The sequence below is a fragment of the Rhyacophila brunnea genome, unplaced genomic scaffold (genome assembly GCF_057557595.1).
Source record: "Rhyacophila brunnea isolate RB1 unplaced genomic scaffold, BYU_Rbru_1.0 scaffold_6, whole genome shotgun sequence".
NCBI classification, from domain to species: domain Eukaryota; kingdom Metazoa; phylum Arthropoda; class Insecta; order Trichoptera; family Rhyacophilidae; genus Rhyacophila; species Rhyacophila brunnea.
Genome location: NW_028233276.1, coordinates 37,270,303 through 37,288,822, shown reverse-complemented (window position 1 = coordinate 37,288,822; position 18,520 = coordinate 37,270,303). Strand labels below are relative to the sequence as shown.

The following is an 18,520-nucleotide window of genomic DNA, read 5'->3' as shown; positions in this document are numbered from 1 at the left end:
GTACTTCACCTGCCCCGCCCACCAGGACTAAATTTGTTACAAAACTCTATATAGATATGTAATAAATAATATGTAACAAAAAATAGTGGATATATTATAATATATTTTTTGAACAAGATTCCTACAAAGAAACGTCACCGCACGCCACTGATACATATATTGAGCGAAAATGTGATAATTCATGTAGAATTTTATTTCATAAGCGTTTTCTTCGCCCTATTAAAAATGTCTTTTTACACAAATGTGGCTGAAGGTCACAGGTTGCTTAAGTATTATAAAAGGGAGTCGCGACTCGGAAAAGGTTGAGAACCCGTGCTCCAATGCATATAGGTACCGTTTGATGGATTATAAATAAAACTAATCCATCTGTTCGATGTTTTTTTAGCTTTACTTCTAACACATTTATCTTCATAATATTTTTAATAGTTTGAGTGAATAATTTACTACTTTAGTTATTTTGATATAATGTTGAAGCTTTGGTAATGTGGCTATAATCCATATGTTTATGATTGATTACGTATTGAAATCTATTTGCATTTTCACTCGTTTTTAAGCTTGTTTATTGAATAACATCTTGTTATATATTTTTGAAGTTAATGACATGCGTAATTTTTTTACTAATGATGATTAGTATAATAGCATAATTTTTATACGGTAGGTCTCCGATATTCGAGTTTCATAATCATTAGTTAAATCCGAAATTGCATAGACGACTACAAAAATTATTAGAATCACGAATAAGAAGTATTTTTCGGTACCAATTAAATCTATTACAGACCGATATACATCATCCATAAACACTAATAAATTTTGTATAAAGTGCTCATGTTTTTTTTTGTATTACACCACAAATGGAAAATGTGGAAATACACAGTACACAAACAGCTAAATGTGGAGATATGAAGAAGTCACACGTGTTGTTGACGATGTAGACTGTCTAAACTAAATTTAATTTGTTTGCTATCTTTGTGCACGTGTATTTGTAGTGTGGCAAATTTTTATAACCAATTGTATAATTTGATTGCCGGATGGTGGATGTCGGTCCATACTAGGTTTCATCGTTTGATAACGGGACCCTCTGAATTTAAATCTTATACGACAGGTTTTGTAATAAATGAATTTAATATTTGAAAAGAATCCATCGAGCAATTACTATTAGTGAATTATTATACTTACTTTCAAGACTTACGTTAAATTTTGTTTGAATTCTCGTTAACTAACTATAATAGTATGTATTTCATTAATATTTTTTATTCAAACTATTTAATTTAAGGTTTCTATAATTTACATACTAATTCTAAATAAATAAACTTTTGAATAATTTATTAAAAACACCCACCAAAAATATCTAAAATAAGATAATTATCTATTGTAGATAGTATATCAAACATTCTTTTATTTAAAAAAAAAAAATTCAAATCAATGCTTCAATTACTTATTATCATTAATTTGAAGATATTGGTATGTACTTTATTTCCATGTGTTTGCCCATTTTTATACGGATTATCATAAGATAATTAATTAGTGAATATTCCAAACATTAATAATCAAAAATGTAAAAATATTTTCTGAGCACACAGTGTCAATATTATATCAAACATATTCTTGAATATAAATAAAACATAAAGTGTATTTTCTTGTACTCAGAACAAATCTTTATTTTAAATATTCTATTTATATTTTCATACTTACTCATTTTTACACGGCTTAAAAGTGTCAATTAAAACGCCATAAAATGGTTATATTTCGTACACTTCCAAGTATTTTTTATAGTTTACTGATTTTTTTCATTTTGTATAAAAAAAATCTGCCGAACAATGTATTATAGTCATTAGTGAATGCAAAATCCATGTGACATTGCGAATTTTTATAAAACATTTTTATACACATTTATAAATTATGCCAGAGAAGATTATAAGTGTCTTTTTACAAAATGAATGGTAAAAATGTGATGTACACGAGTTGTGGAAAAGTCTGCGAATATGTGTTTTAATTAAATAAAATAAAAATAAAATGTATACGATGCTTTTATTCTTTTTATCCATAAATAATCAGGCACAGAGTGTGATGAATTGTACCACCGCTATTTCATTTATATATATCACAGAAAAAACAATAAAACATTCCTAAAACTAGTTAACAATCCAAATAAACAATATATAACGAATAACAAAATACAATGTCAGCTAATTAAGGCTGGTAAATAAATGACTAGATGTCTCACCCTGTTTTACTTTCCGTAATATTTACAAAGTTTATAAGATTAATTTTATTTAACATTCAATTTGCTGTGCAGATCTAGTTGATATTGTGTATTCCAGTAGCGAAGGGTGAAGGTAAGCTGTTAAGATCCACCATAAATAGTGCACATTAAACTTTGTTAGTCATAGGTATTTGTTTTTATTGATCTTAGACTACAATTATTTACAGATGGTGTTGATTAGTTTTTAAAAATCAATTAAACACTGCCAACCAAACCATAATAATTTTGGTATATTTTGGGCGATACGACAAAATTGTGTGCACTTTTTCATTCACTCTTTATTTGTTTTCATTGGATTAAGAATACATATTATTATACATATTGTTGGTTAATTTTTTTAAATTTATTAAGCTCTGCCTAACCAAACTATAATAGATACAAAATATTATTCGATCTATAAAATATCCAAAGTTATGCATGATTTAATTAATTGCATAATTTTAAATATTTTCTAGATAGACAAGTATTTTTTGACTATTATCTATTATGGCTTGGTTTCTCAGGGCTTAATCGAATTTTAAAAACTAACCACCACCATCTGTAAATCGAGGGCTTAGTGTCAAACAACACTATCTACAAAAGTGCAACTTTACAGGAGAGCCAAAAATCGTTATTTTAGATTCTTGTAACTTAACAAGGGAAATGTTTATTTAAAAGCTAATGTTAATATTTTATAATTTATTGTGTATTGTATATTTATCTTGCTTATGATGATGTTAAAATTTATAGGGATAGTTTTTAAAAAATATGAAAACAAGGGTAACTTATGTAATTAGCGTTAAACTTTACTGACGATTTAATAAGAAATTAGAAAAGATTGACATAACGTTGTTTGACTATCATTTAGCCGTAAATGTAAAATAACGTTATCTCAAAAAAAAACAAAAACACTTTTTTGTAGATAACGTCTGACTTTAAGCACTCGAAATTGTAGTCTTATTTCAATGAAAACAAATACGTATGACTGACAAAGTTTAATGTGTACTATTTATGGCGGATCTTAACAGCCTACCTCCACCCTTCTCCACTGGTGTAATCAGATCATTGAACATTTGAGATGTTCTAAACACATGATGGGTTGGTGTGTGCAATTGTATATATTATAATAACCAAAAGTCTTTATAGTAAACCCCGAAACATAAAAGGATTCTTTTAAATTAAATAGTCATTTATAAGAGAAATACTCATAATTGAATATTTGTCTCATTTCTAATAGCCAAAGGTTTAATAATATCACCTTCCCATACAGCATTTATTTCACGTAATATGAAATTGTAAGTGTTTTATTGAACACTACTTGTCTGATGCTATTGATTATGTAGTATCAATTTGGTTTTTAGATTGTATGGTATTTTCTAAAAGGGGACTGTATAATAATTATGATTTAATCATATGAGTATAGTAATAATATGTATTCATTATGCATAATGTGTGTCACTGTGAAAGTAAATTCATTTAAAGGTTTATAAACATTCATAGACAGGTAAAATAATCTTTCACTCAATAGGGAAAAGCCCGTATTGTAATTAATGAAATAATATAGTTAATCATTTTCATTACCCTATTTTAAAAACTAAATTAAATGTGTAAATTCAACAATAATAAGAGTTGTACTTTGTATGTCTTTTTATAAGCGTGTCTTGTTTTTAAATACTACCCTAAAGTTATTGAGCTGCAAAATTAATTGATAATTTTGCTTTCCAATAAATAAATATCGTATTGTCTATTAATTGTAATGCACTTAGTGCTTCTTTTTACACTCACAAATTGTGTCTTTACTTCCGAATATAAATAATAGGAGATAGTGGTTTTTTACGATCTATCAATGCACTAATAATTTAAAATTCTAAAGTTTGCATGCATCAAAGACTTTGACCGCCAATGTTTTTCTTCTTCGGATCTTTGGACAATCTCGGAGCACTGCCACTGACTTGCGGTAAAATCAACGATTCATTTGAACCGAACGGATTTTGTATGTCAGAAATAACTGGACTATTTCCTATAGGAAATCTCGTGTTAGAATTTACACTTAGGTTGATTGAGTCACTTGTGTTTGGAAAATTGAACATGTTAGGAGTGTTGAAGGGGCTCGGTGGAGTCTGAACGTTTGGACTGCTCGTTGCAGTTTGAGTGTTTTGATTTGCTTTGCACGGTCTTCCTACACCATGTGAAGTATTCAGCTGTGGATGTCTGTATGAAACGTGTTTCCTCAAAGCGTCTCTGCTGCGCGACACGTGGCTGCAAGCCACGCACGCATGTCTGGCATTCTGATGTGTCTCCAGATGCACCCTGAGGTTGTACTGATTGCTCAGTTGTTTGTGGCAAACGTAGCATGTAGCGAACAGTTTATTGTTCGTGGGTGAATGAATCCCGACTGATTGTATTCCGGGCGACAGTGGCACGTATTTTAATTCTGGAATTATTTCCGGGCTAGATTCAATTTCAGTTTTAATGTTGCTTGATAAAATTTCCGGTGATCTTTCACGGGAGATACTCTCGGAGTCGGTCTCCATAAAAATGTTGTTGCTGGCGAAGATGTCCGCCGCTTTCCTGCCGCCAGGCAACATGGATTCCCCGGGAGAGAGCTTTTGGTTTAAGTGACGTCTCTCTGACATATTCAAAGGCGATGGGCTGTTCAAATAGCCCTGCTGAATATCTGAAATCATATTTTAAAAGAAATTGGAACATTTGATTATTATTTATATGTTAGATTATTCTGTCCGCTCCTGGACTGGGTATAATACGGAATTACAGTGTGTTCATTTTTTAAGGTGATTTGTAGTTGGTTCCTCTGTCAATTCACACTGTAGATCTAAAAACACCATGTGAATTCAAGTCAGGTGTCACTATATGAATATAGCAAGATCAAAAGGTTAATTTAGAACTATGAAATGAAATTATCCATAATTTCTTTCCTTCTGAATATTACTGGTTATACTAATCATGGATTTGCTTTGTTGCTATTTACAACTTTTAAAACGTGTTCTTCATGTGTATTTTGTCAATACTCATATTATGATTACATCTGTTGTAGGGTTGCCACAGAACTAACCCCACATTAAGCAAGGGTGTTAGGGATGGCCTTGCATCCTGACGGCAAGACTAAGGGTGCAATTAAATAACCGATAACAGATTTTTGTAATAATATTAGAAAAAATGTATTAAATCCTTTTACAAAACCAAATCTTCTGCCAGTATCCTAGCATACATAATAGAGTAATAAATATTTCGGTATTACATCAAAGGGAAGAAATTGGCGGTCCAATTAAAAAGATCAATTTTTCATAAATTTGTTACAGTAAAAAAGGCACAATATTTTGGGTTGGCACCTTGGCAGTAACCACCGTTGGCACAGCATTGAGTACAATAACAAAAATACAACGACACTACTGTTGCACCGTAGTAAGCTACAACAGAAATTTGAGCGAAATTCCTGTGGCGGAGTAGTGTGCTGCCATATATAACAATACATGTATTGTAAGACACATCAGAAACACAACAATTATTCCATTTCAGCGTCTGCACAGTTCGCAAGGACTTTATTCATTAATTGATAAAATATTGTTAATTATAAAACACAAGAACCTTTTGTCATAAATAATTCCAAACACAAATAGAAGCTTACCAGATAATTGGGAACTACTCCTGCTGAGGGAGACATTAGATTCTTGAGTTTTCCGTTGATTGCACTTCAAGTTTTCAACAATTTTATCAATCTTCCTATTCTTTGGTTCTAGTTCGTTCAGAACCGGATTCAGGTATCTCTTGTTCTCATTTATTTTCCCACCCTTCTTCCCGTGCGGCAGAGGAATTTCATTCTCCCTCTCATTCTTATCTCCATCAAAGAACATTTCTTCTTTTACTGAAATATTTCTGTCTTTACCGATCTGATGCTTGGACGAGAAATGCTTTAACATTTCAATTCCTTGATAAGTATCGTCTTGCATCTTGTCTGATGTATTGTATTCGCTCGTTTGGGTTGCGGGTATGAAGCCATATTTCTTAGCGGCGAGATGGCTCTCGAAGGACTTTTGGAATGGGGATGTTAAAGTTTCAGCACCGCTGGTGCTGTCGCTGTTTTGTCGGTTCAGTTTCGTTTCAGCATCGGGTGTCGAGTAGCTGGATTCAAATTTTGCATTGAAAGTATCATCGTATTCCGGTTGAAGTGGCACTTCAGGGATATTCTATGGAAATGAAATGATTAAATTTTACTTTTTCAATGTAATTCAATTCATATAATGTGGATTTCAACAAATTACTTATGTTTTCCTCTTGTGACAGATCGCAGAACTTAATGAGGAACATGTTATTCACCATGGCTGGTACCAGTGGCGAGGGGTGGAGGTAGGCTGTTAAGATTTAACATAAATAGTGCACACTAAACTTTGTCAATCATACATATTTGTTTTCATTGAACTAAGAATACAATTTGCAGATGGTGCTGGTTAGCATTTAAAATTCAATTAAACCCTGCCTCAACCAAACCATAATACTACCTAAATAAGTCACACAGTTTTCAATTTTATTTGTCAACAGAACTGCAGAAGTCACAACTATTTAGGTAAATTCTAGTACAGTAATGCTATCATGTCAGTGTATAGGAATCGCCCAATATATACTGGTCAAAATAATAATTCTTGCAGCCAGGACCAGATTTACTAATTTTAAAGATATATTATTTTTCTCAATTTTTGTTAAAAAAATTGCATTATTTCAATAAAATACTAATAAATTCAGACAGTTATTAATATTAGAGGAAGTAAACATAAATTAATGTTGTTGACTTATGGTGTGTGTGTTAATGATTTTTAATTTTTAATAATCTAGAAAAGTTTCCCTTGTCAGTTAATTTACTCTTTGGAGCCATGGGCAATAGCTCCATTAGCCCTACGTTAGATCCAGGCCTGGTCGTAGTTGTATAATTTCTAATATTGTACTGATCAACATTCCGATGACTTACTCCATTGAGGTCAGTTAAGCCAGTGATGCGCAAAGCCCTGGCGAGTCTCAACAACCCGGGCAGCAGTGCTCGAGGGAGTGTCACCTCGCCCGCATACATGAAAGCGACCAGACAGCAGAGCTCCGCCCAGCTTCCTCCCAGGACCACAACAACGGGCTGCTGAGTTGACGGCAAGTCCTGGAACGAAGGACGGACAAAAACTGCTATATCACAAATTATCAATCTCACAAAAGCAATAATCGAACAGCAAATATACAAATTAAACAATAAGTAAAGAATACTAATAATAAGAAATGTGAAATATTAATATAACTGATATATTCATTATCTATCATAAACCAATTTAACATCACCTAATAAAAATTATTGGAAAATATCGGCTTGAGAGTAGGTCGATTGTTTCGGCAGCACATCAGTTGAAATATGACCTTATGGTGGAGCGAGTTCAGAATAAATTTTTGAGACTCCTTTATTTGAGGTTATATAGATACTATCCATGGCTTCATCCAACTGGCTTTCTCTTAGGTATGCTTACGTACTGTAGTTTAAATGCTAGAAGATATCAATATTTGGCCTCGTATTTTTTTCCTGATAACTATCTTAGAAATCGGCTGCATCAGTTGTTTGTTCTCCCGAGGAGCAGAACTAACCTGCCACTTTTGATGCCAATTGGGAGGGCAATAACTCTGTTCAACCAAATCGCTTCAGATGTTGATATATTCCGTCTACGTGAGAATGATTATAGGTGGTCGTTGTTTTATAAATTCTTAAAATAGGGCCCACTTAGCTCATCGGTGTGCTTCTGTGCTTTATAATTAATATTTTTTATATTAAATTTTTTTTTATAATTTTGTACTTTTTACTTTACTTTTCATACTGTTTTTGTGATACTGCATGTATTTATTTCTTCTTTACACTGTTTCTTTGTTGAATTTGTAATGTTCACGGTATGTAAAAAATAAATAAATTTGAATTTGAAATGGTAAAACAAACATTTTCATTGAATTCTAATTTATAAAATAAAAAAAAAAGGTTGTTTTTAACCCTTGGAATGGTTCTTCCACATAATACAACAGACATGTAGGTAACATCAAAAGACTAAATCATATCTCGTCTCAGGAAATTTTTATGAGTGATCCCTTGTTAGTGAGATTTTAGTTTTATGAATTATTATACACGACACAAGCATAATAGATAGTACCTTGAAGTATGTAAGAATGTACCTTGAAGATATCCATGAAGTATGGACTGCAGGTGGAAAGAACAATGCGGTGGGCCCTCAGGGATCGTCCTCCCGCGCAAAGTGTCACATCCGTCAACCTTCCAGAGTCCAGAAGTGCCGGCAAACCTCCCAAAACACTGCTCTGAATTTTTAAACAGTATTACTTTAATAACTAATATATTTACCTATATCTATAGTAAGTTAATGGTTTCTACCAAAGATGTTGTATCTTTTCCCAGATATAGTTTTCTGTGGTTTCCCTATCAAAGTCACCATCCAACATACAATGGTTACAACGGCTTCACTTTTATAAAAGAAGATTGTCTTCTGACCAAGACCTGAACAAAAAATGAACGATAAGTGCGAGTGAGAAAGCATTCGGCACGCTCGTATCTTTGTAATACGCGTTAGAGTAAGATAGAATTTCTACGGCTGAATTAAAAAAAATTGTAAACGTCGCCGGTAAATATTGATTTGAGTGACTACATTCATTTAAAAACTGCGAGCACGTGTTGCTGAAATTTATTATTTTTGTGTTAAATATAAAGTAAGTGATAATTATTTTTAGTTAATTTAGTAGAAAATATGGTTAATCTTGTGTTTAAATTTGGTAGCCGTACTGGGAAGCAACATGATGGTATAATGTTTCATAGTTAAGTTAAGAATAATAAAATTGAGGTTCTACCTTGCGTTATACGCAAGAAACACGTCTTCATTTTGAGGAACAATAGCCACTCTCTTTATAGCATTACTCTGAGGTTTCTACCATACAGTACATAATTGGATGTCATTGTAAAATTAAATTTCATCTGTGTTTTTACCTACACAGCGATAAACCATAATCAACACACTACTGGATAAAGACCTCCCTGAGCAATTTCAAAATAGTTGAATTCAACCGGGCATGAGCACCTCAGGGGGTACGCGAAAGATTAAACAGAAACAAAATATGAAAGAGAGTATAAAACAGCATTAAAGAGATTGTGGAGTCCAATCTTTTTGAACAGCATGCAATTTTTTGTCAAAAACTCGAAATTAATTCAATTTAAAAAAGCACAAAACACGCGCATAAAAGGGGTCTTATAATGTTAAACTTTTTCGATTAATTATAGATTTTTACTTGCTGTAAAAATACAGTAAATATTTATGTAAGTATTTACAAAAATAGATGAATGTTTTTTGAGGATTAGCCAACGAAGGGGTTGAATAACGGTACATTGGTAGGTGGTAAGTAATTATTAATTAATTAATAAGTAATTATCTATTGTAATATTTTCTCTTTTCTTTTCTTATTAGCTTTAATTTATCGGTATTCATCATAATATAATATTATAATTTATGTATTACTATGATCATAGAGATAAATTTAACGATTCGGTATAGGTAGGTAAAAATGATTCATTCGTTTTATGAAATAATATATTACATCTTAACGCGAACTTCCCGCGCATACTTTATACTTTTCGTAACTATTAAATTATAAAAATATATTAAATTGGCATTAGTTTAGTAGCCATAGTAATTATTATTAAAAGTAGTGTTCGATAAAAAAATGTGTCATATTAAATTTGAAGTCGATAACGAGTTTAATATTTAATGACAATTTCAATTTGTATTGTCAAATTCATTAGCTACTCATTGTCAGTACCTATCAGCTGTTTGGTGTGTTCTTATTTTGAAAATAAAATGTAACACTTTTATGAAAAACTAGTCACCTGATGATTATGCCATCTTAAACAAAATTGTTGGGATGATTCAGTATCCATCTGAAACACGAAAAATATATCAACACTTAAAAAACACTCAACATATTCGTTAGAGTTTATTTTATTCGTTTCATGACAATGTCATAATTAATATTGTAAATCACGATCACCAAACGAATCGACATGTACAAATTCACGATCTCGTTACGATGATTTATGGCGGCGATATTAATAAAACTAGTACCGTAAATATTTGCGGGCTTGTTCTTAACGATTTCGTTTTAGCGGTTTGGATACAGATAAATAAAATCCAGGCTGATTTATTTTTATCAGTGCCTGGAGAACCCGAAGTGCACCTATTTCTAGCCTGGAGCTCTGTCTTAAAAATAAATTCAATGACATCGACGAACTATTTAATTAATGTCAACCGAGTCTCGCTACCGAAAGCCATCTTGTCTATTTGACTGTAATGATTTTAAAATAAAACAACGTGGCCAAACAGCTCTCGTTTCTTGCTTTTACTATTTTTTTCTTATCATTATATTTGTATACGAAAGTCCCGCCGTACAACCCGATGTGTGGGAAGCCATGTTTACTTTATGCTTGGGACATACTTATATTTTTCTCACTTTTTTTGTACGTCCGCAAACAAGAGCGAAAGAGATGACATAAGTCACTGGTTGGCGCCATTTCAATAAAAAAAGATCACCGTATTTTTAAATAATGGCGGGATTAGATGTGATAGAAAATGAATTCCCAGTTTAATTTGTGAAAATGTGGATATAAACAATCATCGTAGGTAGTTATTTATATTGTATTTTCTTATCTCACTGCGCAAATTATTGTTTTATAAGATACATTTGAAAAAAGACATTTTATAATATGATATTATAAAATCATATATTATAAAACTGGCGGAGCTATACCCTCTCATCTCTCACGAAAAACGTCGCCGCGCACTAATGCAATATTATCTCGAAAACTACATCGAAGACATACATTTTTTTTAAATTTATCTTTAGAAACATCTATTAATTATTGACGACTTTCGTGTGATGAAATAAAAAAAATGTGTGTGGCTAGCACATGACAGGATTTTTTAAAAATTGAATGTGTATTCTTTTATTCAGCTTCCATTTCTTTGCTTTCTTTCGTGGTGATTATGCATTTTACTGGTAACAATAATGAATACATTGACTTGATTACAAAACAGGAAAACTGAGTTGGCACTCTGGAGGCGAAGCTAGTCTTAAGATGTTTTAACTACAAATTTTAAAAATATTACTGAACAATTAAATTATATAAGAAAAAAAAAACAAAAAGAAAGACGCTATTTATATTATTAACTATTTTCCTATTTCTGTTTCGGCCTACTACGAGACCTCGCATCCTAGACGGCTTCGGATATCGAAAATATATAATATAAACCAAAAATAATGATATACCTACCTAAAGCCGCGTTGACACGGTCCAAGTACCATCCAAGTACACTTGGATCGAGTGCCATCCAAGTGACAGCTTCATACTATTTATTCCTATCCAAGTCCACTCGTATGAGACATCTTCATACTAATCATTCCTATCCAAGCTACTTGGACCGCGTCCTACTCATCCAAGTTAACTTGGATATGAATAAATAGTATGAAGCTGTCACTTGGATGAGACATCTTCATACTAATTATTCCTATCCAAGTCTACTTGGACCGTGTCAATGCGGCTTAACAAGAGAAAAGTTGGTTTTTAATTTTGATTGCATATGTTTTGTTTCTAATTGATTTAATACCTGTCCTTAATGACCAGCTGACTTTTCCTAACAGCATATTATCTCATTTCATTGTTTGCGAGTATTTATATTTTAATAGGCTTGCTAAATATGAATATTATTAACTACAATGGTATTTCCAAACACTAGATTTTATGGCCAAAGAAGATTTTATACTTACTTCTTAGTTAGACCCCGGGGTGGCCGTGCGGCTTAAGCGTAGTGTGTCCCAGGTTCGAATCCTTGGTCTGGCAAGTATACATATTGTTTTTCAATAATTTGTGTATGAGTCAGAGTATGGACCTAATAGGTTTACTAGAATTAATTCCATACCAGTGTGCATTTGTTATTGGTGAGTGCGTAGTGCCTGACGATGCAAAAAGGCAAATTTTGAGTTGCAAAAAATTACTCAAATGGAATAGTAAAAAACTTCAATCAATTAAAATTCCATCAAACCTAAATTCTACCTAACCAAATTTTTTTTTTTTTTAAACGGTACATGTTCAAACACGCGCTTTAACATCATTTTACTCCCTACTTCAATTATAGTTTGTCAATTTATGGCTACGGCCGTATGTTGTAGCTTAACCACTGGGGAATGCCAAAAGAAATGGGGTATTTCAAAAAAACACTACCTTATTCTTAGGTCAATAATTATTATTATAAAGCAATCATTATTCGTAGGGTGTTTATCACACTTGAATGGTCAAAGACATAGCTTATAATGAGTATCTTTAGAATTATCTTCAAATGTGTTAATCTTGCCCATTTTTTGAATAATAAAATGCAAACATTAAAGCGAGAGGTTTAAAAGAATACTATTTTATGTAATAAAAATACTTTATGCAGTCATCAAATGTTTAAAATAAATATAAAGGATAATAAGGCTTTAAAATTATGTAAATAGATTATCTACAACGTTTAAGGTATGTCCAGGATCATGCTTTGAAAATAGAAAAAAAGCTCCATTTTGACCTACGCTGAGCATGTCCCCCCTTAATTGTAAAACATTTAAAATATATAACGTAGTAGAATTTGATTACGGTATAACATCTTCAATATGGTTCATAGATTTTCAGATCCACTACCTATCTCAAAAACACATTTAAAATGAGCTCATTGCCATCATGGGTGATCCTGCACAGAACAATACAATACAGTTGGGTGAATTATAGTAACTTTCAGCTGTCTTCCAATTTTATCTGTTAACTAATCGTTACTGAAGAAGCTGGAAATTTCTATTTTCTAAAAAGTTTTGAATATATTGATAAAGTACGTAAATAGTTTTGTCATATTATCAAAATGTCCAGTATATTTTTGTTATAAAAATAATGTGGTAATTTTAAAAGCTCTTTCAAGTTAACTGTTTAACACTGCTATCAACCCCCCTCCGCTTTTGTTTATTTTACAGTACAGTTTTTGCAATATTGACACCACAAGAGCCCATGATCACATTCTCTAGAACGAAATTTGTAGTAGGTGACAATGATAACTGCAATGCATTTAGACATTAACAGAAAATTTTATTTCAACATTACGTTGCCACTATACCTTGGTTTCATTGATTATGAAAAGGCATTTGATTCAATAAAAGAATCTTCTATTATAGACGCCCTTAGCAATCAAGGAATTTCCAGACGCTACATAAACATATTGAACAGTATATACAGTGATGCCACAGCATGCGTGAAACTCCACAAACGGTCGTGTAAATTCCCCATTAACAAAGGTGTCCGGCAAGGCGATACCGTTTCACCTAAACTATTCACCGCTACTCTTGAGGACTTATTTAGGAAACTTGATTGGGAGGAAAAAGGTGTTCCAATTAATGGGGAGCACCTCAGTCACCTGCGCTTTGCAGATGATAGTGTTATACTTTTACAAGACCCGAAAGACCTCCAAGGTAGAATGCAAGAACTCGTGGACGTCAGTCAAACGGTCAGCTTAAAGATAAACGTCTCAAAGACAAAAGTGATGAGGAAATGTTTTTCGGACCCTGCGATTATCTGTATTAATGGCACCCAACTCGAGCAAGTCAGCAGCTACGTATATCTCGGACAGCAGGTGTCCATAGACGGAAGTATGCACGATGAAATTGCTCGAAGAACAAAGCTGGGATGGAGTGCTTTCGGACGTCTGAATAGTATCTTCAAGAGTGACCTACTATTGTGTCTTAAGCGTAGGGTGTTTGACCAATGTGTGCTACCCGTGCTCACGTATGGCAAGACGTGGACCCTCAACACGAGAGATGTCCAAAAGCTAAGAGTCGCACAGCGAGGCATGGAGAGGTGTATGTTGGGCATCAAGCGAAAGGACCGTAAGAGAAACGAATGGGTTAGGAAGCAGACAGGAGTACGCGATGTAATAGACGTTGCCAAACAGCTGAAATGGAGATGGGCGGGGCGGGGCACATTGCTCGCCGAAAGGAAAGCCGCTGGACAAATGCCGTCATCCAGTGGTACCCAAGGGGCACGAAACGGCCACAGGGTCACCCTAAAAGCCACTGGATTGACGAACTGGTAAAGTTCGGCGGAAATACATGGCAGCGAACGACACAGGACCGAGAGAGTTGGAAGAAGCTCGGGGACGCCTTTATCCAGCAGTGGATTGACCCCGGCTGATGATGATGATATATATATAACGACTGTACTCAGTTAAAACTAAATGCCGCCTAATCGACGTTTGCATTCTGACGGTGAGTGAGTCATGGCACCTTATGAAAGCTTTAATCAACTGTATATTGAGGTTCGAGGATAGATGTTTAGAGTGAAAACTGGATGTACATAACTTTAGGAGTAACGAGGAGATAAGAGAGCGGACTAAGCAACCTCCCATCACACTGTGAGTGAAGAGACGACGTGCGATAAGGGAATATGTAATAAGTATTGGCGATGCTGTTAAGTAACTTGTAATTTTATTTGTACAAAATATATCTACATAAACACTAGAATTTTTATCGAGGCTTATTCAGCAATCTGTTGATGTTTAGGGACATCTAGTATATAATCGGGTACTTTCCGAATTTCAACTTTTGTCACTTTCATTGCCACACCCTCTGGCAAATTTCTCTCCAAGTATTCCAACAGGGTGTCACAAGTGGATCCAGTAAGCTTGTGCAAATGAATGAAACGATAATATGTCCTGACATGGTATTGTACCCGATGCTTTTTGTAAATGTGGACAGACTTCAAAAGTGTGTGAAGTTCTTTATTAGATTTTCGAAGGGCCCAGCTGAAATTGAAATATTAATTTTAACCGTTGTTACATATTACTATCATTTAGTTAATTCTTTTTTATCAATTGAAAGTAGAAAAAAATATTTCTAGTATCCCAATTTCATTCCACCTTCACCCCATATTCACTATTCTTTTTTCAAATATCGTCGCCGTAGATGTCAAAGGAGCCAAACCACAAATTTGGCGAAAATGAGTAAAGTACACAAAAGCATTTTTAAATCGTCAAAGATGCAGTGGTCAATGGATTTAAGCCACAAAACTCTTTTGACTACATTTTTTGTACATTTCAATATTCAGTGGTCAAGAGATATAACACAGATAACTTCTAAGATACTATTTTTTTTTAATTATTTGTACAAAATAATAAAAAGATAACACTACAAAGTATATTCTGTGTTTAAAGTTTCACCGTTATATCTTTAAAAACAAAAAAGTTCAATAAAAAAATAAATCTTTGAATGCCTGTTTCTCAGCAATATGATTTTGTGGACTGGCTCCCTTGACATCAACGGCGACGATATATGTAGTAAATAATGAAAATAAAATTGCAATACACCACTGTCGCGGGCAAAGAGCGTAGCAGATGGGTTTTAAAAAGTTCATACCCCTCAACCAGGACCAGTCGCTGCTGTTTTAAGACCATACACAGCAGTCTTTATAAAAAAGAAAACATCACTCACTCTGTGTTGATTGGTATGTATAGTAAATAATCAGTGAAATGACAGTAGTTTAGTAAAACAGAGTATTGCAGTAATTGAAGTGAAACAATCATATAATAACCCAGGCATTGAGAAAATCATGTCAAAGTACTCTGATCTCACCAGGAATTGAACCCGGAGCACCCTGATGTGCCTTAGGGACTGGACTACGAGAGCCGCTTTATTCTGATCAATCCGACAATGGTATTATGTGCCAAGAAAGTGGTTTAGATTAAAAATTACTGTGTTATCAAAAATGTTCTATGTTAATTTACATTACAGTACATCACCATGTTCGAACCTAAGAAGATCATAAATGCACCCCCACAGAGCGGAGGTTGTATTAATATATTTGCTTTTACGAGAAATGGATGTTAGCCACTTGCTCATCCTATTAAGGCCATACTCTGGGTCCAAATACACATTGAAATACAACATGTGAATTTGCAAGAGCCGGGATTCGAACCAAGACATTATAAGTTTGCATTAGTGGATCACAATGTGAGATTGAGTGGATACATTACATAGAACCAGTTACTGCATTATATAATATGTAGCCCTAGCACTTTTCTTATGACACGGGGATGTAACAAATTAATAAATGGCTTACACATGACAACTTGAATACTGCCTAATACTATAGACATAGATAGAGTGACATCAGCAGAATTTCGGGTAATTGTATTGTAAATGTAATTTGTAATTGTAAATGGTACCGAATTTAGTGTGATTATAATAATAAGTTTGAGAAGAAAGTTTTAGATTGTTGACTCGAGACAATATTCCTTTAAGTTATGAAAAAATTTGGGTGAACAAGTATATTTACTTCTTTGCAACGTCAACCCCCAAATGTCCAGCAGCAGTCGCAGAAAACCATGAATAACTTTTGAGTACAGCTGGATCATTTCCTTTCAGTTCTAATTCTACTCTCTTGAACAGTTTGTCAGGCTCGGGTTGTAGTTGTTGGGTCTCTGATGGTAGGGTCTCAACCGTGTCAACTGCGGTGGATAAGGCAACACATTTTCTACTGCTATTGGTGAGTATAGATGTTCTTAACAAGTTACAGCTAAGCCGAATTGGATTCTGAAAAATATGAAAATAGAATTTGAGGTTATACTATTTGCGATAGGAAACACTTCACATATTTAGGTAGTGCCAAGAAGCCATTACCCAGATGATGTTCATTTTTATGATATAATTTGAAACACGAATGTGTTTTATTTTGTTTTAATATAACCCTGGTTGGTTTGCAATATCATTAAACAATCATTCAACCGATATCAATAACTCCACGCCATAGACAATCATAGATGATAGAAAATAGAAATAGATCAAACGTCAAATCAATCAGTTTCAGTGCTGCCATCTTTTTATCGCCGGATTTATAGTACTTGTCAGTGTTGCCATCTTTTTCTATGCTGATTATAGTACAATGGCAAAAAAATTATAGTATTTCTGAAAAAGATATAGTACAGGAACATTTTTCGTCTAGAATCCTTTAAAATTATAGTATTTTGGTATATTTGCCGTAAACTTATAGTATTTTCCATTTTTTGCGGAATTAAAATTATAGTATTGTACTATAATTATAGTACGGTTGGCATCACTGGTACTTGTACGCCGTCCAAGACATAATTATTATAGATTTCGGTAAAAAAAACATGATAGGTACATAGGTACGCATTGTTTTCGGTTGAAAATGTATAGGTTATTTTGTTTGTCACAAAAAATTAACGAGGAATTTGAGAAAATCTGTTTCATTTCGAGTATTTTTTTTTACCTCCAAAACTATATTTTTTTGGCTCGCCAAATTTCTTTTTCTTCAAAAGTCTCCTTCTATTAAGCCGGCGCTCCATTGGCACGCAAGTCAGATGATTAAATTTACAGTCTTCGGACTTTTTTTTTCGCGTGGAGCACCCCACAGGCTTGCGGACTTTTTAATCCGCAGACCAGGCTCATTGGATTTCAAACATGTTTGATATTTTTGCCAGACTTTGTCAGTCGATCACTATGCAAATTCGATCATTCGGAGCGAAAAAATCTGTAATTGTTTTTAATATTTTCATTGATTAATTTGTTAATTTACACTTTAGAAAATGAGAGATTTACCAATTGTTTTTTTATTTATGAAATTCATAAAAGAAATCGTAAAACTTGTGTTGTTTTCACTGCTATATTATTTTATGCAAGTCTACATATAAATAACACAAAATTATAGGATTATCGGAAGATATTACGAGAATCGTAACTTTTCACTTTTGATAGCTCGACTTTTTTATTCGTTCGTTGATCAGTAGCAGAGCATAGACAAATCGGACGATTTATTGTCCTCGGACTTTTGGCTCGCCAATGGAGCGCTGGCATTACGAAATAATAGTAGGTACTTCGATACGCTTGCAATCAACACGTGTTATGAGTGACATTTTCATTATTATTATTTCCTTAATAGATTTTACCAGCATACCTATCAATTACATTAGCGGCACACACACAATCTGGTCTGCATGGGAATGATCGTATGTCTAAAGTCGCGTAGCGAACAGCGGTAAGAGTGGGGTTGGTCGCGTCCAATTTTTTACGCGTGCCGTACACGTCAATTCGTTTTTTAACACATTTTACCACGTTTAATCTTTCACGTGTGCCGTACGTCAAATCGTTTTACTATATTCGTCA

At 33.4% G+C, this 18,520-nt stretch overlaps 2 protein-coding genes across 2 annotated transcripts; both read right to left on the bottom strand.

Moving 5' to 3' along the window:
• Nucleotides 1-2,010: 2,010 nt before the first annotated feature.
• Nucleotides 2,011-10,540, bottom strand: LOC147065648 (uncharacterized). Its single transcript, XM_085956618.1, has 6 exons — nucleotides 10,396-10,540; nucleotides 10,161-10,211; nucleotides 8,447-8,587; nucleotides 7,224-7,400; nucleotides 5,889-6,447; nucleotides 2,011-4,919 (listed from the first exon to the last, which is right to left on the bottom strand). The coding sequence occupies exons 2-6, from the start codon at nucleotides 10,209-10,211 to the stop codon at nucleotides 4,126-4,128; spliced, it is 1,722 nt and encodes a 573-aa protein (XP_085812744.1). The 5' UTR covers nucleotides 10,396-10,540; the 3' UTR covers nucleotides 2,011-4,125.
• A 4,270-nt stretch (nucleotides 10,541-14,810) lies between these two features.
• On the bottom strand, nucleotides 14,811-17,149 carry mRpS10 (mitochondrial ribosomal protein S10). The gene is made up of 3 exons (XM_085956554.1): nucleotides 17,018-17,149; nucleotides 16,674-16,930; nucleotides 14,811-15,144 (listed from the first exon to the last, which is right to left on the bottom strand). Exons 1-3 carry the CDS (start codon nucleotides 17,030-17,032, stop codon nucleotides 14,877-14,879), a joined length of 540 nt encoding a protein of 179 aa, XP_085812680.1. The 5' UTR covers nucleotides 17,033-17,149; the 3' UTR covers nucleotides 14,811-14,876.
• Nucleotides 17,150-18,520: the final 1,371 nt, after the last annotated feature.

What these genes read in the sequence shown, in the direction of transcription:
- LOC147065648 (XM_085956618.1), bottom strand. Translation starts at nt 10,211, where the DNA reads ATGGATACTGAATCATCCCAACAATTTTGTTTAAGATGGCATAATCAT. An exon ending in GCTTAACTGACCTCAATGGA is followed by an intron (nt 6,448 to 7,223) that starts GTAAGTCATCGG and finishes TCATTTCCATAG; the next exon opens with AATATCCCTGAAGTGCCACT. An exon ending in GAGTAGTTCCCAATTATCTG is followed by an intron (nt 4,920 to 5,888) that starts GTAAGCTTCTAT and finishes ATATGATTTCAG; the next exon opens with ATATTCAGCAGGGCTATTTG.
- mRpS10 (XM_085956554.1), bottom strand. An exon ending in GGGGTTGACGTTGCAAAGAA is followed by an intron (nt 15,145 to 16,673) that starts GTAAATATACTT and finishes TTTCAATTTCAG; the next exon opens with CTGGGCCCTTCGAAAATCTA.